The 19785-nt window shown below is 37.9% G+C and overlaps 1 protein-coding gene across 1 annotated transcript in view; it reads right to left on the bottom strand.

The window, feature by feature from the left end:
• The window catches only part of LOC134474738 (intermembrane lipid transfer protein VPS13C-like), a 94440-nt gene that overhangs the window by 50644 nt on the left and 24011 nt on the right, over positions 1 to 19785 (bottom strand). The window contains 11 exon segments of the mRNA XM_063243276.1: positions 7038 to 7150; positions 9175 to 9325; positions 12483 to 12630; positions 13603 to 13907; positions 15108 to 15275; positions 15651 to 15754; positions 16610 to 16639; positions 16642 to 16704; positions 18272 to 18431; positions 19031 to 19090; positions 19550 to 19629. Of these exon segments, the coding sequence (XP_063099346.1) occupies positions 7038 to 7150; positions 9175 to 9325; positions 12483 to 12630; positions 13603 to 13907; positions 15108 to 15275; positions 15651 to 15754; positions 16610 to 16639; positions 16642 to 16704; positions 18272 to 18431; positions 19031 to 19090; positions 19550 to 19629 (1382 nt within the window).

The raw sequence follows: 19785 nt of genomic DNA, 5'->3' as shown, positions 1-19785 counted from the left end.
GTGGTTGAGTGTGTTTGTAGTTGTGGTTATATCTTCTAATCTATTCCATTGATCTTCGCCTCTGTTTTGATTCCAATACCATGTTGATTTTACTACTGTTGCTTTGTAGTATAATTTCAAGTCAGGGATTGTGATGCCTCCTGCTTTGCCTTTGCTGCTTAGAATTGCCTTTGCGATTCTAGGTCTCTTCTGGTTCCAGATGAAATTTAGGAGTGATTTCTCTAGATCTATAAGGTATGTTGATGGTATTTCTATTGGGATTGCATTGAATCTGTATAAGAGTTTTGGGAGAATGGCCATCTTCACAATGTTTGTTCTTCCTATCCATGAGCAAGGGATGTCTTTCCATTTTCTGAGATCATCTTCAATTTCCTTTTTCAGTGTATTATAATTTTCACTGTATAAGTCTTTCACTTCTTTCGTAAGAGTAATTCCTAAATATTTCATTTTTTTGCTTGCTAATGTGAATAATCCAGTTTCTCTTATTTCCCTCTCTGTGATTTTGTTGTTTGAGTATAGGAATGCTATTGATTTCTGAGTATTGATTTTGTATCCAGCCACATTACTGAATTTATTTATTGTATCTAAGAGTCTTTCAATGGAGCTTAGGGGATCTTCTATGTAGAGTATCATGTCGTCTGCAAACAACGACATCTTAACTTCTTCTTTTCCTATCTTTACCCCTTTTATTTCTCTTTCTTGCCTAATTTCTCTGGCTAGTACTTCCAGTACTATATTAAATAGGAGTGGTGATAAAGGACATCCTTGTCTTGTGCCTGATTTTAAAGTAAAGGCTTTCAATTTTTGGCCATTTAGAATGATGCTGGCTGTTGGTTTGTCATAAATGGCCTTTATTATATTGAGGTAAAGACCATCTATTCCAATTTTCTGTAGAGTTTTTATCATGAATAAATGTTGGACCTTATCGAAGGCTTTTTCTGCATCTATAGAAATGATCATGTGATTCTTATTTTTGGCTTTATTGATATGGTGGATTACATTTATTGATTTGCGTATGTTGAACCATCCTTGCATTCCTGGGATGAATCCCACTTGGTCATGGTGTATAATCTTCTTGATGATTTGCTGGATCCTATTTGCCAATATTTTATTGAGGATTTTTGCATCTGTGTTCATTAGGGAGATCGGTCTATAGTTCTCTTTTTTAGTTGGGTCTTTCTCAGGTTTTGGTACTAGAGTAATATTTGCTTCCAGGAACGACTTAGGAAGGATTGCTTCCCTTTCAATGTCATTGAACAGTTTGAGGAGTGTCAGCATTAGGTCTTCTTTGTATTTCTTGTAGAATTCTGCAGTGAATCCATCTGGGCCTTGGCTCTTCTTTGTGGGTAAGGACTTAATTACATTTTCAATTTCAGTAACAGAGATTGGGTTATTCAACAGTTTTACATCCTCTTGATCTAGCTTTGGCACTTCATATGCTTCTAAGAATCTGTCTATTTCTTCTGTGTTATCAAACTTTTGAGAGTAGAGGTTTTCGAAATAGGTGTTGATGATCTTCTGTATTTCTATTGGGTCTGTAGTGATTTCTCCTTTTTCATTTCTTATTGCATGAATTTGAGCTTTTTCTTCCCTTTTTTAAATAAGGTTGGCTAGGGGCTTATCGATTTTATTTATTCTTTCAAAGAACCAACTCTTTGATTTGTTGATTCTTTGGATGGTTTTCTTAGTCTCTATTGCATTAATTTCTGCTCTGATTTTTATAATTTCCTCTCTTCTTTTGGCTTTGGGCTTGACTTGCTCTTCTTTTTCTAGCTGTTTGAGGTGTAGCATCAAGTTATTTATTTGTATTCGTTCTGTTTTCCTGATGTGGGAACTCAGTGCAATAAATTTTCCTCTCAGGACGGCTTTCATTGCATCCCACAGGTTCTGGTAAGTTGTATCTGTATTTTCATTTTCTTTTAGGTATTGTTTGATTTCTTCTTTAATTTCCTCTGTGACCCACTGATTACTCAAGAGTGTGTTATTCAGTTTCCATGTGTTTGTGGGATTTTTGCAGTATCTTTTATCATTAATTTCTAATTTCAGAGCGCTATGATCCGATAACATGCAAGGGATGATTTCAGCTCTTTTGCACTTGTTTAAATATGTTCTGTGAGCTAATATATGGTCTATTTTAGAAAATGATCCATGTACTGCTGAGAAGAATGTGTATTCCGATGTTGTTGGGTGGAACATCCTGTATATGTCTATCAAACCCATTTGTTCACAGGTATGATTCAGTTCTGTTATTTCTTTGCTCATTTTCTGTCTGGTTGATCTGTCCCTTGGTGTCAATGGCGTATTAAGGTCTCCTGTTACAATTGTGTTACTGATAATTTGAGTTTTCATTTCTGTTAATAATTGTTTTATATAACTTGGTGCTCTGGAGTTTGGTGCGTATATATTTAAGATAGTTATCTCTTCCTCTTGGAGTTTTCCCCTTACAAGTATGTAGTGACCTTCTTTGTCCTTTATGGTCATTGTTGGTTTAAAGTTCACGTTGTCTGCAAACAGAATGGCTACTCCTGCCTTTTTCTGGATTCCTGCTGCATGAAGAATTGTTTTCCATCCTTTGACTTTCAGTCTGTGAGTATCCTTCTGGGTTAGATGGGTTTCCTGTAAACAGCATATGGTTGGATTTTGTTTCTTGATCCATTCTGCTAGTCTGTTTCTTTTGATTGGTGCATTGAGACCATTTACATTAATGGTTATTACTGTTAAATGCTGGTTAATTGTAGGAATGTTATCTCTCTGCTGTTGCATCTTTATCTTTCTGTTCTGTTTAATTATTTGCTTTGCTTAGTGGTTTTTTTCCTTTGTGTATCTAAACTGTCTTTCAATATTTTTTGCAGGGTCGGTTTGGTGTTCATGAAGTTCTTCAGCTGTTCTTTGTCATGGAAGTATCGTATTGCACCATCTATTTTGAATGATAGTTTTGCAGGATATATCAGTCTTGGTTGGAAATCATTTTGCTTTAGGATCTGGAATATTTCACTCCATGCTCTTCTTGACTTTATCGTTTGTGCTGAGAAGTCTGCTGTGATTCTGATAGGTTTTCCTTTATAAGTGATCTGTCTTTTCTCTCTGACAGCTTTTAGTAATCTATTCTTGTGTTGGATTTCTGGGATGGTGATTATTATATGTCTGGGTGTAGTTTTATTTTGGTTATGAGTGTTTGGAGTTCTATATGCTTCACTGATCTTGATGTCAGTTTCTGATCTCATGCTTGGGAAATTTTCAGCTATTACTTCTCTAAATATCCTCTTGACATCCTTTATGTTGTCTCCCTCTCTTTCATTAATCCCTATCATTCTTATGTTATTCTTCTTTGCATCGTCTTGCAGTTGTTGAATTGTTGTTTCCTGATTCCTTGTTATTTTCAAAAGATCTTTCCTTTCCTGTTCACTAGCTGCAATCATGTCTTCAAGGTCTGAAATTCTATCTTCACTTTCATTAAGGCGGTTTTTACAACTTTCAGTGGAGTTTTTTATTTCCTGTATATCTCTGTGCATCTGCATTATGTATTCTGTTTGTTTCTTATATTGCTCGTCTAGGGATTCTATCTTTTTGTTTAGTTCCTCCAATTTTTTATCTGTGTTTTCTTTAGATATATTTAGAATCTCTTTCATTTCTTTTATCATTTCTTCTTTTATCTGGGAGATTATTTTGAGCTTGAATTTCTTTAAAGCTTCCTGGAGTTGTTTGTCAACTTCAGTAGCTATTATGTCCGATATATAAGGTGGATGGGATATATTTTCTTCTATATACATTGCTCCTAGGGTTTCCTGAGATGGGCTGGAGGTTTGAGGTTGTAATTTGGTCTTTCGTTTTGTCATTTTGTATATTTCTGTGTTTCAAGTGTTATTTGAAAGCTTCCTCAGGATCTGTTGAAAATCCCCTTCTATGCTTGGAGCTACTGAGACTCTGACACCGCACTACCCCAAGCCATTGGGTCTGCAGAACCAGTGTCCCTCCTCTGCCTGCTCAGAACTCCGCAGTTCCAGACAAGCTGGGCCTCAGGGACACTGTGCGCCCACCTGCCCCTTGGAAGATCCACAGCTCTTCAATTGCAGCCGGGTTAGGGTGCTCTCCACAGGCCGCAGTGCCTCAGGAGCCTGTGTTCCCTCCCTGCTTGCAGAGATATCCACAGTCCTCTAGGCAAAGGAAGGGACTTCTGCAGGCACTCCAGTTCCGCCCAGCTCCTCCTCTGCAGGAGATGGCTAGGTGCGGCTGGGCTCGGGGGTTAGTGTAGGCCCGCCCATCCGTCAGGAGCTCAGCAGACTTCCAAGTGTAGCCGGGGGGGATGGAGAGGCAGCTGTAGTGGCCTCTAACCCACTGCTCCACTTCTCTGCACCCAGAAGCCTGGGGGGTCCGGAACAGTCTGAGATTTGGGCAGACTGTGCTGGGCACTCACCACAGGCTGAGGTGCCTCAGGAAGCTGCGATGCCTCCCTGCTTGCAGAAGTATTCAGTCCTTCAGACAAAGGAACGGGCTTCTGCAGGAACTCCGGATCCGCCCAGCTCGATCTCAGTGATTTTACACCTTAGTTGAAAGAATAAACTAGAAGTACATTAAAAAGAACAGTCCAACGAGATGCTACACGTTATAAATAACTACATACCTTGCGATATATATTAATTTTTATTAATATTTATTAGCATCCGAACTTCCACAAAGCATATAAAGTAGTTAGATAAAAAGTACAAACAGTAAAAATTCGGAGAGGTACAATTAATTATTGTAGGCTGCAGGTTAAGAACATAACTGTGTGGTGGAGAATGAGGAAGACCAGATAAAAGGAAAGATGTCCACACGGGGAAAGCGTGAGCATGTGAGGTACTCTCAGGGCACAGGGCACCTGCCCTTCTTCCCTGGAAATGAGACCTAGCCAAAAAATAATCAGCCTTGGAAACCAGAGATGAAAAATGCCAGCCCCAACAGCCTATCTGTCCCTTACCTGCCATCACTACACTCTTGCTGCTCTTTAAGGGGGGTAAAGTGAGGATATGTGGATTAGGATGACAATTTTGGTCTCCAGTTTTCAAGGTGTATTATCTTCCAGTTGGGTCTTACATGGGGGGAAAACTATAAGCTTGAACATTCTAGTTAAACAACATAGGGAATGAGGATAGAAAGAAACATGGATGCCTTAGGGCTCAAATGATGATCTGCACTTTCAGTTCTAGAAATGGGGGCCTCAGTCTTCATTCCACCATAACGTAAGTCCACATACTCCAAGTAAGCCCAGATTTTACAAAGAACAGACCTGACCCAACTGATCAACCAACAACCCTATCAGCCACAGTGGCTCACTAGACACCATGGCTTTGTGAATAGCACCAATGACCTGCAGTCAGACACAGTGGTTAGAAGGCCACAATTCCTTTCATTCCAGGTAGGAGACTGCATGTAAGTGGGTTAAAATGACATTACTGCCAGTAAGCTTTGAATGCCTTCACCTTATGAAGAGACAACTATTTTGCAACTTTTGTTCTTTAACTATTGACAGAAATGACCTGAGTCACAACTAGTGATCACAAGACACTAACTTTCCTAATATGGCTCCTGATGTAGACAACTTAGAGACCCATTTTTTCCTAAGGGGACACTCACACATTGTAAGACAGAACCCCTGTAAGGAGAACGGGAAGTTATAAGTGGCCACTGGAGATACACTTATGACACTTGGACATTGCACCAATGTCTAAGACAAATCAAACAAAGCCACTGCAGTACAAGTGTGAGCTGAGGAAGAGTCTTGCACAACAAGCAGCAGTGAAAACAGACAGGAAAGGACAATGTACACTGACAAGAAAAGCTTGACGGTACTCAGTGTCTAAAAGAATACAAAAAGTAAACAAGGAAAGAAGTAAAAGAAGAGATGAAATTTGAAGACTGAGGAACCAACAGATAGTAGTCCTTAGATGAAATCAAGGTTCTTTTAACTGCTCCTTTCCTGTAAGGACATTCTCTGATGGTTTCATGCAGACTGGACAGCAGAAATTAAGACAGCTCACTGCATAAATCATGGACACTAAACCAAAGTTCAACAGTAACAACGTACAAATAGTATACTGCTTTAATCTTAGAAAACAGTATGAAATCAGTATATGAAAATGCACATTAAACAGATGTAATACCTAAAAATTCATAGATTTATGTGAATTACATATGCATAATAGGTATTAACATATGGCATAATTGATAGAATAAAAATATTATAGGACAGAATATAATAAAAAAAACAGCCTTCAAAAACACCACTGAAACATTAGCGTCTACCATTATAGAATTAGACTTTGGTTCTTAAATTTATTAATAGTATTATTAATACAAATTCACTATATATAACATTCATTTTATAGAAACACAATCACTGTTTACATTCATAGACAATCATGAATTTCAGAATAATCGTCCAAAGCTCTAAAGCCATTAAATTATTCTTAAATAGGTATCTACACATATGTATTTAGCTATGTCATAAAATGGAACATATAATTAATTGCACATATAAAAATCCTCTATTAGTGCAGATCAAGACACACTTTGGTGTCCATGTTAGCTAGAAAGAACTGGTATACCTTGGCCTACTGAGATTAAAAATAGAAATCCAGAGAAGACCGGCAGCAGAATCAGCACATGCACATGTGGCACAGGACAACCAACACTGGCAGATACCTTAACACTTCCTAATGAATACTTAAGTGACAAAACGCTAGTGTTTTCTTTTAATTTTAAAGAGAGTAAAACAGAACAGTAAAATGAAACAAAACAGTGATAGTGGATTTCCTACTATTGTTACTATACTGCACATTGTTATCCCCTAACAGCTGCTCAGACTACCGGCCCCAGGCCGCTTCCCTACTTTAGCTATTGTTCTCTGAGCCCCTGTGGCATCCAGTTGCTTGAGGGGTTGGCAGAGAGGCCTGGGGATGGCTTCCTTGTTGCTTCTCCTCAGCAGGCAGGCAGGCAACTATTCTTAAAACAAATACCAAGAGCAACAGTGCATCCCCACCAGACACTTTACTACATACCTGACTGATGTCACTGTTATAAAGGATAATGGACAGAGATTCAAAATGAAAGTCAAATTGGAGTGTGACGGTCTGGTCCACAGAAGGCTTTAAGTCTGTCAAATGTTCTTGTTCTGATGGTTTAAACATGAAAATTAAAATTATAAAGATTTTAAGTAAGCACATTATTTCATACATATTTTAAAAGCTGAGATAATAATTGGCTATACTAAATTTATGTTATTCCTTCCAGTACTCTTTAAATAATATTATGTGACAGTATATAAAAGCAGCAATGATTACCTTATATTTAGTACAGGGCAAAGTGGCAAAGGGGAGACTAAACAGTATTTCAAAGCAGTTTTTAACAGTTCTTCAATGTAAGATCATTTGTTACCATTTTTCATATCAAGGCATTTTCACCTGCCTGTTTCCAACCATCCTCAAGAGGTTACGAGACAGAAGGCACAGAAAGCCGGAACATGTGGGCCCAGGTTAGACAGTAAAAGCTTTGCTGCAGAGAACAAGTCTTACTACCTTTAAATACCCACACTGCCCACCTCTGCCTTCAGAAAGTATAGGATATAACTCAGCGGTAGCATCAGAGCTCAAATATGATGGAAGCTGGGGGGAAACTTAGGAATTTTGAGATGAGAGAGACTTTAAGAAAAATTTAGTCTTTTTTTCTCATATTTAGACAGGACAAAGCCTGCCTTCAGTTGCAAAGAGACTCAATGATTCTCTCAGAGACTGTTTCTCTCTTTGGTTACAATATAGGAGCTTCTTATCTTACAAATTCTACAAAAGGAAGCACTCCATAATTTTAACCAGGTAGGTTTCTCCAAACTGGAAAGTCTTTGTTTTTTTCTCCACTTTTCCTAAAAATAATTTACATTCCAATCTTCACCACCTTTGCAATCTTCACCTCTGTGGCTCGCATCTGAACTCAAATTTTCCCAAGTTCCACATGAACATCAGTGAGAATGGAAAACAAATCTGATCACAGGTGGATCTAATGAGATCATTAACCAAAAAGCATGCCTGTCATCTATGCTCTGTTCATGTCTACATAGCTCCTGTCTAACTGAGATACTCTGCTCCTCCAGCACTTGTCTAGAAGGCAGCATAAAGCCAAATGAAGGAGAACGTGTTGGCCTCACCAAGCTATGCAACACAAATAACTATCTACTTAAACCAGAAACCTGTTCTGTAAAATGTTCCCATCATCTGTGGTATCCCTAATTCCAAAACATGTCAGTCCACCTATACAAGCAGTGTTAGTATGGTATTATTTCTTGGCAGTTTTACCAATTAAACTGATGATCTGAGAGCATTTGCAAGCACATACATAACCGCCCAGCACCATTTATTACAAAAGCAAAGGGTACTTCCTCTTTTCAGCATGGAAATAGTAACCTATTTGCATTCTAATAAAACATCTGGTGTTCATTCTAATGACTTCAAAAAACTGTATTTGATAGAATTTGTTTAAGAAAGTAAAAGAAACTTTTATTCTACAACGACTATCATTTTAAAATGGCTGAATTTAAAAGGTCCACTGCTTTTTTTTTTTTTTTTGTCTTTTTCCTTTTTATTGGTACCGGGGATCGAACTCACGACTGCCTGCTTTCAAGGCAGGCACTTATGCTGCTGAGCTAAACCCCCAGCCCGGTTCAGTGCTTTCTGAAAGTTCAGTTTAATAATATGAAACAGAGCTGAAGTTCATATGACTGTATCCTTCTCCACATCAGGTAAGTAAAGCTTCTTTCTCAGGGTTCAGTCACCCACGGGTGGTGACACCATACCAAGTCCCTTTTCTCTCCCAAGGACTTTGGGACCAGGCCACACTGCTTGCCTACTGACTTCCTCTCAGTGTGCACTGCCTGCAAATGATCCCAAGTTCAGTGCCTGGGGAATTCTGCAAATGCAGCTTTCACAAGTCAGGGCAAACACGGATCATGTGGCAAGCATGAGGCTCATCCTCTCATCACAGATGACGGGCAGATCCCCTCCCCCTGGGAGTTTCCAGAGGCAGCTGCCACAGGCCCTCCCCAGTACACTGCCCAACAAGGAATGCAAAATTAAAGGGCACTCAGTATAAAGAGGGTACCGACAACAATGTTTCAGTCATCAAGCAAGCATCTTCATCTATTTCTACCTCTCAGGTAGTCTGGTCCACTTGGAATATCTTTCCTCACTCTCACAGCCTCCTGAACAGACAGTGTAGGGCTTGGCTGTGGAGAAGCTTCCCCAAGATTTTCCAGCAAAATTTTCATTAGAACTGTTAGATCATCTTCACTGAGAGCAACCTGGAAACAGGCAATAACTGTCAATATAAAGTAATAAAGAGTGTTTGCCTAGCATGTGCAACCCGTGTTCAATCCCCAGCACTGCAAAAATAAAAAGAGAAAGAGAAACAGAGATGGTGATGGCCAGACTGGGAGTTGGGAGGAGAAGTGGAGAGAAGATTGCCACCTGTCCAGTGTGAGACACCTCTCCTGGGAGGCCCCCTCTGCTCTGCCCATAGCCAGGCCCTGCCTCACCACCATGCTGCCTGGCCTCTGCCTAGCTGTCCCCTTCACAGCCCTGAACTCACTTCCAAGATCCCACCTTCTCATGCCCACTCCTCTCTCTTCCAGGGCCCATCTGCTCCTCCTCCTATGGTATTCACTCTGCTCCAACAAGTTCAACACCAGATGGTACAGTTTGATTTCTAGTCTCCAACAGAAAATAACAAGATTTTCTCCTGTTCTGTAGCTCTGTTCACAGTACATATGCACCTGGACATACATAGACTATCTTAACATATCAAAAACAATACCTCTTACAATAACAACGAACATAACTACAAAATATTTTCTAAAACCAAAACACACACTAGGAAGGTAGCATCTTTTCATCTTTAAACTTTACAAAAGAGTATTTTATATTTATAAAAATACAAAACAGCAAGGCTTCGGACTCAAGTAGATCTGATTGCAGCACCCTAACACTTTCAAGCTGTGATGCTGGCCGGGTTTTCTTAGCTTTCTTACATCAAGTCTGTTAGTCTTAAAACAAGAATAGTAGTATCTTCCTTACACAGTGTTGCAGAACAACACACTTACTACTGGCTATTAAAGTCTATTAAATCAGTACTTTCTTATTCTATCTTTTGTAAATTTCACTTCCAGACACCAGAATCGTAAAACTTTGTTTTCAGAACTTACACATGGTCTCACACCAACACGTACACATGCACAGTTAACTTCCGGATGCGACGGTAACCTATGTCCCCTAAATTAGATCCCTTCAGCCTGCAACACTGCCTAGTACCCCTCCTCAACGAAAATAAGGAGATACTTTTGCACAAGGCAGTGATCAGGGACTTCTTATTTGTTTCAGCCCCAGTCCTTGGATAACAGGAATAACACCAATTCCTTAGAACTTCCTCAGTGTCATTCCTATCTGGATACCAACCAAGTTATCACAGTAGCCCAAAGGGCAGCTGACCTCACCACCCTGTGTGCTTTGAACAAAAGAGCTATAGATCGCCTACTACACCGACCTTCAGCAAGGCTACAGGATAATTCTGAAAGGTGGCCCCAGAGTTCTTCAAGAACTGTCAAACAATATACTGAAAAGAATTTATTGGTGTCACCTGCCTGATATCTTTCTTAGCAGCACCCTTGACCCAGGAAATTACACGAACCGTGCCCAAAGCCTAAGTGATTCAACAGGCCTGACTCACTGACAGATCGGGTTGTGGAAATGTTATCCAGTGTGGCTGCACTACTGAATTAACAAGAGCCCTTTGGGTAAAATAATGATCATACTTTGATGCTAACCTGCTGGATTTACTGCTTTTTTCCTTTTTCCTTTTGATATATTTCAAGCATAAAAGAAAAAGAAAATACTATAATCCTCCCATGTGCCTACCACCTGGCTTCATCAAATCTTAACAAGTTACCACATTTCCTTCAGATCTTTTTCCCTTTACAGACATAGCTGAATCCTCCATGCAACTCTGTGAGAGCCCGTTCCCACATCCATGGAAAGACTCCATCCCGAGTATGACAATTATTTTCATGAATGCTTTCTAACATTTACCATTACTACATATCCTATAACTTATGCAACCCTTGCTTGTTAAAATATTTTCAAGTAACATAAAACTGTACTATCATTTTGCAATTAATTTTTTTCATTTTTATCTTTAAGATATGCTATAATTCTGGTTCATTTATTTTAGATGCTTTATAATTCCCAAATGTGAGTAATTATAATTTTATCCACATTGTCCCATTGACAGACATTTACATTTTACTTTTGCTTTCAGGAAATCTGTAACTCTACAATCTTTGAAAGGAAGAATCAAATATTGTCCTGGAATCTAATATCTTAGCAATAAGGAGAAATTGAGGCACAGAAGATATAGTCTGGAATACAGACTACCCTACAACTTCAGAGAAAAAACTCTGCAATATGTAGTGCTCTGTGAACTGAAAGAAAGAACCCATGCTCTGGAGTATCAATCATTCAGCCACTCTTTCTCATTTAATACATCTACTTGTACTCACTGGGACATCTACTTAAAAACCTTCCATTTGCACAACAAGCTTCTACTTTAAATGCCTTCCTAAATGCTCCTCCAACCCCTTCTTATCACAGAACCAACCCTAGAATAACCACGGATACCAAAACTACTGACATTATAGTTTGGTTGGCTTTTCACTCGTTCAATTTGCTTCCTCTCTCCCCACTATCTTGACACGTGCTGTAGAGCTTCCCACTTCACACACGGGTACTTGAGAACCACAGGGCTAGTACACTCCCATAGCTCCTGTCCCCGGTCTCTCCTGCTCCCGGGAGCTGGCACAACACCTGCAAAGACTGCCTCTGAGACGCTGCTTCACTGCTCTGCTACCAACACAAACCTCTGCCTACTCAAAGTGATACTCCAGGAGGCTTCCTACACCTGAAAATACTACTCCGTCACTGTACAAATATTGTGTCAATCGAAAAACTTTAATTTAAAAAGAAAATCACAACTAAAAAATCTCTGTGGTACGTGAACATCACTTTTCATTCTCTTACAATTTAAACGCACTAAAATTTTAATAGAATTTTCCAAAATTAAGAACAGTAGTTTCAGCAGACTCAACAGGTTTATCTTAGTCCCCACCCCTCTCCTATGTGTGCAAGTGTGCACACACACACGCATGTTGCTAGGTCAAGTGCTCCCCCACAGGGCTACATCTGCAGGCCCTCAACTGCACCAACTGGCCTGAAACCTGAGCCATTGTACCAGCTCTTTCAACATTCTTGCTAGTTTTACCACACAGCTAATTAAAATGTAATAAAAGAGCAAGCGACAAGGGTGCTCTCACTTGATAGAAAGCATCTCTTTTAATACACTAGAACTGCACTGTGATCCACCATGAAGGTCCACCTACAATGGCCATCTATCTCATGTGATCCGCATACCTGCATAGGTTTTAACTTTCCTTTTATCTCGATCCCAGGAATTTCCATGTACCAGGTTGCTGATAAGTTTCGTTGTATAGACAAAAGCATGTTTACTGGTTTTAAGATTTCAATGTCATCCTGTGGCAAGTCAGCTTGCAAGATAGTTCTGAGAGGAGAAACAAGATCATGCTTCCATATACGCTTTAAATTGACATTTAAAATGACAATATCCCACACTGTTTAAGAGTTTCCACAAGGCACCTTCCTAAATACATAAAAGCTACTATCAGAACTCTTTTAGAACATATTTCTTTCCATAAATCAGAGCAAATCAGAATAAAGTTTATATATAGTTATCAAAAACAAAGACATAACTTCCAGAAATTATCACTGTATCATTTGCTATCTTTCACAAAAACTATATGATACAGCAGCTAGTATCTCATATTTGTACTCTGTGAAAACAAAATAAATGAAGCAATCATATACTCAGTCCTCAATATGTTACTTCTCCAAATCCAAAGAGAAAAACACATCAAATCTAAAGTGACTCACATGGCAATAAACATTTCTAACTTGCCTACAAACAGCCATTTGCACGAGGAAATAAGAACTCTGGCCGCTAAACAGAGTCAACACCTTCCCATCTGGATTCAAAAATCCTTTAAGCACCACACTACAAATACTAAATCTTACTACAAATTTAGGAAGAACTAGCTATGAGCAAATGAAATGAAGATGTATTTCTGAGCAAGTACATACATTCTGTAACATTCTCCATAAATTTTTTTTCTTTGTTCCTTGAGATAGGCTCTTGCTATAATACACAGCATAGTTTGGAACTTGTGAGCTCAAGTGAGCCTCCTGCTTCAAGTACTACAGGCATGAACCACTAATCCCAGCTAGTAAGCTGATATCTTTTAACATGTAAGTTTTCACAGAATGGAAAATAACATTCTAAACTTGGTACTACAAAATACAGATACTATAAAGCACAGCATTATATTGACAATTAGTCAAAAATGATTAAGGTTTCATAATTAAACAATGAGAGTAAAATATCACTATTTTAATCCTAGGAAAACTATGTAAAAATCTTCTTTCTAGCAAATTATGACAGTTACACACATAATTTTACCTGGACAGCTTCAATTGAGTGAGTTGGACCTTCATTTTATCAACGACTGGAGGGAAAGGGTAACGTTCTGCAGGAAGCAAGCTAAAGCTGTTTTCCACGCTGATTAAACCGAGATCTGCCACCACAGCGTTAGACGACACTGAAGACTGAGGGATAATAATAACCGGTGCTTTCAGGTCCACATCCATCGCAAGGCGGAAGCTCTTCTGGGCCAAGTCCCTCACACTAGAAGCAGCTCTCTCTGCAGCCTGCATGGTAGCCGTGCTCAAAGCTTCCTTGGCAGCTTGGAAGTTGTTGAGGAAATTCTGTTGGAAGAGAATGATAGTTAAAGACTTCCCCCCAAAAGATGTTTGTTCTCCAAAGGAAAACACTTTCAAAAGTACGTGCTGCAAAATGAACAACTAAATAAGCATAATAAAAGAGATTATTTATGATTGTGTACGTGGAGAAGAGTAAAGTCTAGGAAGATATACCCTGCGCTATTAACAACAGCTACCTCCAGGGAGTAAAGATTCTTAACTTTCATTTATATTTTTTATTCTTTTTTTATTTCTATTTTTAACCATTAATTTTATGATGAAGTTCTGATATGATTCTTTTTAAAATGTTTCTTAGTAACTATGCCACATGCAAGGAAAGGAATGGAGGACAGCACTTTATCTCCCCAACAGTAAGTTCTATTCTGTACCTCTAGGTCGCAGTAAATACAGTCTACTTTTAAAAATGAGGGTTCAGGAAGCTTATTACTGAGTTTGTTTCTAATGTACTGCATATGGATGGACACAAATGGTTAACCACCTACAATTCTGCAATCATGACTAAGAATCAAAACTTCTTTATTTAGGTAGGATGCATTTTCATCTCCACGCAACCAGAAAGATTCTTCCCAGCAAAGAAACAGTTGCTCTTACAACTCATGTTCTTAATATCCACCATTTGTCATAAACTTAACCTCTTCCTCTTCTCCCGAAATAATTCACTTTCTACACAAGTGAACATGACAGTTCAGAGACAAATTCATGAAAGATAAGCTCTGGTTAGCAACCCTGCTAAAAGCAGTAAGCAGACTTAAAACTTTTCAGCATAGGCTACTTCCATGACAGATAAAAACAAAAGAATTCTATGGTCTTAGTGATCACAAATATAAGCAACAGCTGTAAATTCTAATATTAGTTCTTAAGATACTTGCCAAACTTCCTTTAAAAGTTCTTTTAGCTAAACATCTCTACAAGCATTCCCATAAACAAGTACTACTAAAAAGTCCTAAATTAAAAAGCACTTGTAAAATACACACCTAAAAAAAATGCTGGAGAAAGCTACTTACCAATGAGTTTTAAAATTCACTTAGTTAACCATCATCTAAAGATCTCTGACTGCAGTAATCTGGCTGGTGTTTGGGTGTTTAACACAGCCCACTGTGAAGACCTGGACTCCCTGGGTTCAGGAGTACAGGCAATTATTTAGGCCCCAATGAGAAATAAACACATACTGAAACATACACTTACCAACAGAGACATGAAGAATTTATGAACGTAAACGATCTGAATACAACCCACTTTGAGACTAAGTCTGCCATCCACTTTAGACACGTCAGCATAGGCTTCTCCTTCTGTGGCGTCTGGATACAAAGTCATCTGGAACCGAAAGACTTCCTCTCCCAAGATGGAGACAGCCTGAAAGGATGAGATCATTGGCTTTGGCACCGGAGAGTTGCAGGCCCTTCTCTGTATCACAAAGTTCCTCATTAGAGAAAGTGACCCCCGATTCAGCCTTAAACATTATTAGTTAACCCAACTTATTTGACAGTAACTTTTTTCCTATCGTTATAAAAAACCCTTTACTAAAGGCAGTATCAGTCCATCATTGCACTTTCAGAAGTAACCAAAAGGCCTAGTGTGCACATGACAGGAAAGCAGGTGGTCACCATCTATATCCCCACCCTTAGAGAAGGCCTCATGTGACAGACTAGTAAATGCATTGGACAACAACAAAAAAGCATCTCAAATATAAAACACAGAAGACATTTCAGTTGAGAAATCAATTTTTACCTTTTTGTAAATGGACTTCAAATCAACATTTGTTACTATGATATTCTGAAGTCTGGCAAACATATCAGTCTGTTTTGGCTTCACAGAAACAGAGGCGTCCATTCCTAGGGAAGGCAAGACTTTCACAAAGGATTCATTCAATCCAGATGAGTCAAGTGAGCAGTGCTGTGTTCAGTAACATACTACTAACATACAGAGTCAACACAAGCTATTATTAGACATACTGGTATTGTTATACCAGTATTCACGTATGAGGTATGTAAGACAGGTTACACCTTTAAGTACTTCATGCATCTTACATAAAAGTTGTGAGTTTAAAACCAAATAAACAAAACACCTAGCCAGACCTGGAGGTGGAGGCCTATAACCCCAGTACTCCGGAAAGCTGTCAGGAGGATCCCAAATTCAAGCCCAGCCAGGGCAACTGAGCAACTTCAGAAGAAATTAAGTTCTCCTGGCTCAAAATTACAAAAAGTTTAAAAACTAGAGTGAGAGTATAGCTCAGTGGAAAGCCTCTGGATTCAATCCCACAAAGGAAAGACAGGAAAGAAGGAAAAGAGGAGGAGAGGAGGAAGGGTAATGTGCTGCTTCATTCTTCTTTCAAACTGACAACATCAAAAAGTCACAAAGTGTCTTTCAGAAACTCCTTTGCCTATGCTACATATGGGGAAAAGGCAAAATAAATGAACTATTTTTTAAAAATTCTGTGATGTCTCAATTATCAGATTATTCTAAAAATACAAGTACAGAAACAAATTAAGGCCTCAGATATAATCTGAAATTTTTAAAATACACATGGAATGTCTCAAGTCAGAAAAGAATTATAACAAATTTACTATAAACATTTCCAAATATACCTTTAACCTTCAGTGTAAGGAAACAATGTTTGACTCATAAGAAATTCACCCCTACAAGCTCACTTTTGCTGGATGTTTATATAACAAAATAGAATTACTCACTATGTATTTTAACATCAGCTACAGAACATTAATAGCATCTAATTCAGCTGTAACCTTTAAATCGAACATATCCTTTTTAGAAATGGTGCCAGATACTAAAAAGTAATAGAAAATTTGTGATTGGCAAAGTGTAAAGATGATAGAACACACAAAATAATCTCAAATTCAATAAAATAAAATTGTACTAGGAGGAGCCAAAAAGCTCTCCATTAAGATAAAATGTGACTTTGAGTCAATTTTCAAAAACCAACCCAAAATAGCAGTTTCCCTTCACATTAAGAGTAAACATAACTACTGTTAACATCCTGATTGTGTTATTCATGACATGAAAATTTCATTGATTTTCCTTCCAGAATAAAATAAAACACTTTAAATTAGAATTCTATTCTATTTGTCTAAAAGTTTGATTTTAAAACCTGTCATATATTATATCAAAACAGTAACTAATACAGAAGTAAAATATGTTGACTAGTTAACACAGTTCATTTTATTTACTATGGCACTTATTATACATGTTATTTAACTATGGAAGCAATCCAATTTTACTACAGTATATGCAATGGCTCTATAAAGAATTGTAAAATAAATTCAGAATGGATAAGATATAAATATAAAGGACTACAGTTCTTTTAAAGTTCTTTCCTATAAAACTGCAAAACCATCAGGATATGTATTAGTAATTAATCCCCATTACATGATGATAAGCTGGTTTTTTCCCTAATACCAAATGTGGCAACATCAAACCATGAAGACCAATCATACAGCAAAACCACAAGACTGTTTCTATGAATTAAAATTGCTTGTAGGTTATTGTAATTTTAAATGTTTATTTTTCATGTATTCAACTATTTTTCTATGTATTCTATTTATATGTTATAACAGAAGACTCCAAGGCTATTACCTCTAGATACTGTACTGCTGTTGCAAGCAAATTAACAATAAAATGGGTAAAACGCTTTTACTCTAGTTTAGAACAATTCGCTATCTTCCAAGGTTAAAAAAAAATCAGATCCTTGTATCAGATGTAATGGTAATAACAGTTTTATTCTAAAGATCCCAGTAATACCAATCTATTCTAATTGAATTACTGTATGTTACAAGTTCATATCATACAATGTGAAAAACCAAAATGATGCTTGCTCTACAAACCAATACACATTCTCTATTGACTGTAGATACTTCAGAGCTAACATTTCACAGCTCAAGGTATCTGCCTAGCAAACATGTTCCCAGATCTATTTAGAAACAGAATGAGTCCATCTTCTCTGTGAGATTCCTTCAGTGCGCACAAGGCTTGAAGCCTGCTCAGCACTAGACAGGACTGGGCGCAATACAATTTTGTAACTATGCGTGACTGCATTCGAACTTTAACTTCTTCCTTTCTCATTGCTATTGCACTGAAGAATGCAAAGAGATGTCAATGCAAAAAAGATGCTATCTAGCCAGTAAAATAAAAAAAAACACCATTAAACAACATTTATTTAAAACATTTCAATAAACTGATGTATAATCCTATAAGGAAAAATTTTGAGTTCTTTCAAAACTAACTTAAACTGTCAAATCAGGTATAGTAACATCAAGATAGTAAGTATCTTCTTAGCTTAAAATACATTACAGTATTATATGAGAGAAAGCATTTGACCATTACTCAAAAATTAATACCAGCTTTGATGGCAATACTTCTGGACTCCCTTACAAGTGGTTTTAGCTCAGATTCCTTCCTAGAAGATGACTCAGAGGATGGAACAGCCGATGACAAAAAATCCATAAGGGAAAGTAAAGCTTCTAAATGAAGTAACATGTCTAAGGATGAAAATGAAACCTAAGAAAACAGAGAGGCAGAGTAAGACATAGTAACATTTGTGTTAAGTTTCAACACACACAACTAGCACAAGAGCAGTTCAATTAAAGAAAAGCCCTTAAAAAAATGAATTACTACCAGCATCAATTCTTAGAAACACTATTATGTTAATTGTAATCAGTCAGTAAACCAATACTCTTCCCACTCCTGTGTGCAAACATAATTCTATTGTCCACAGGGTTTGAGTTTTAAGAAAATGTATAGGAAGCGTCCCAACACTGACCCATTTGCACAAAGGGAATGTGAACAACATCCTTAATCCTAACGCCAACACACAACGCTAACATTTAATGCTGAATCAGTATCAGGCCAAATATCTATGGACAGCATTTCCTTGAGAATACATTATTTGTTGTATAAGTAAAGAGCAATTTACATCTGGGAAACAAGCAATCTCTTTATAAATCAAATTAATTTTTATAAAAAGTGTATTTTAATTCTATATGCACTGGCTTTATCGACAAAAATTAATCTATTTTTATTTTCACAATATTCTAATGTTAGCACAACCTTACAACTCAAAATGGCTATGAAGCTACATTTAATCATTACCAGCTTACCTTTAGTCTCTGTTTGGTATTGTCATGAACAGTTTTAAATTCCGGTCCATCACTGTCTGCCTACAAACAGTGGGTAATTAAATCAATGGATTACAAACACTAAAATTGCATGTACTGAATAAACATCCATTTTTTACTTATTAAAGTATGCTATTAAAACACATTTCTTATAGGTAAAGAACATGATTTAAACCACATCTCCCATCCTACAGATGAAAAGAACTACTCTGGAGGAAATACTAATGGACAAATCTGAACTGCAGGGGAAATGCTTGTGTACTGGATGATAATACACTCTGCTTCAGAACACAGCACAGCTTCTCTGTTCCACTTGTCCAAACCACTTGTCTGGTTTCCCTAGAGAAACCAGAAAGTTAACGAGTGTGTGCAGATGCTTTCAAATTCATCGCAGTCAACCCAAGGATAAAGCACACTTTCAAAGGAGAAAAACTGGAGCACTAAACATGAAGGGAACAGACATAACTTAGCATATTCAGGAGTTAGACAGAAAGCTGGTACCTTGGTCAAGGCCATCTTCAGGAGCGGCTCCTTAGTCACGCGAGAGGAGCGCACGATGTGCAGAGGGCCTCCTTCTGCGTCTGGGGGCAAGAGACAGGCTGGTCAGCACTGCAAATGCCTCACACTTCTTACACACCATGAACAGCCAGTTACATTAAGGTATGTTCATCAACACTAAGAATTTTACACTAAATATGAATTACACTGCTAAATTTTAGTGTAAATTTTACACTAAA

This window comes from Cavia porcellus, unplaced genomic scaffold, assembly GCF_034190915.1.
Source record: "Cavia porcellus strain 051 isolate PalLab524CR breed Dunkin Hartley unplaced genomic scaffold, mCavPor4.1 scaffold_37, whole genome shotgun sequence".
NCBI lineage: Eukaryota > Metazoa > Chordata > Mammalia > Rodentia > Caviidae > Cavia > Cavia porcellus.
This window is presented reverse-complemented; position numbering and strand designations above follow the sequence as displayed.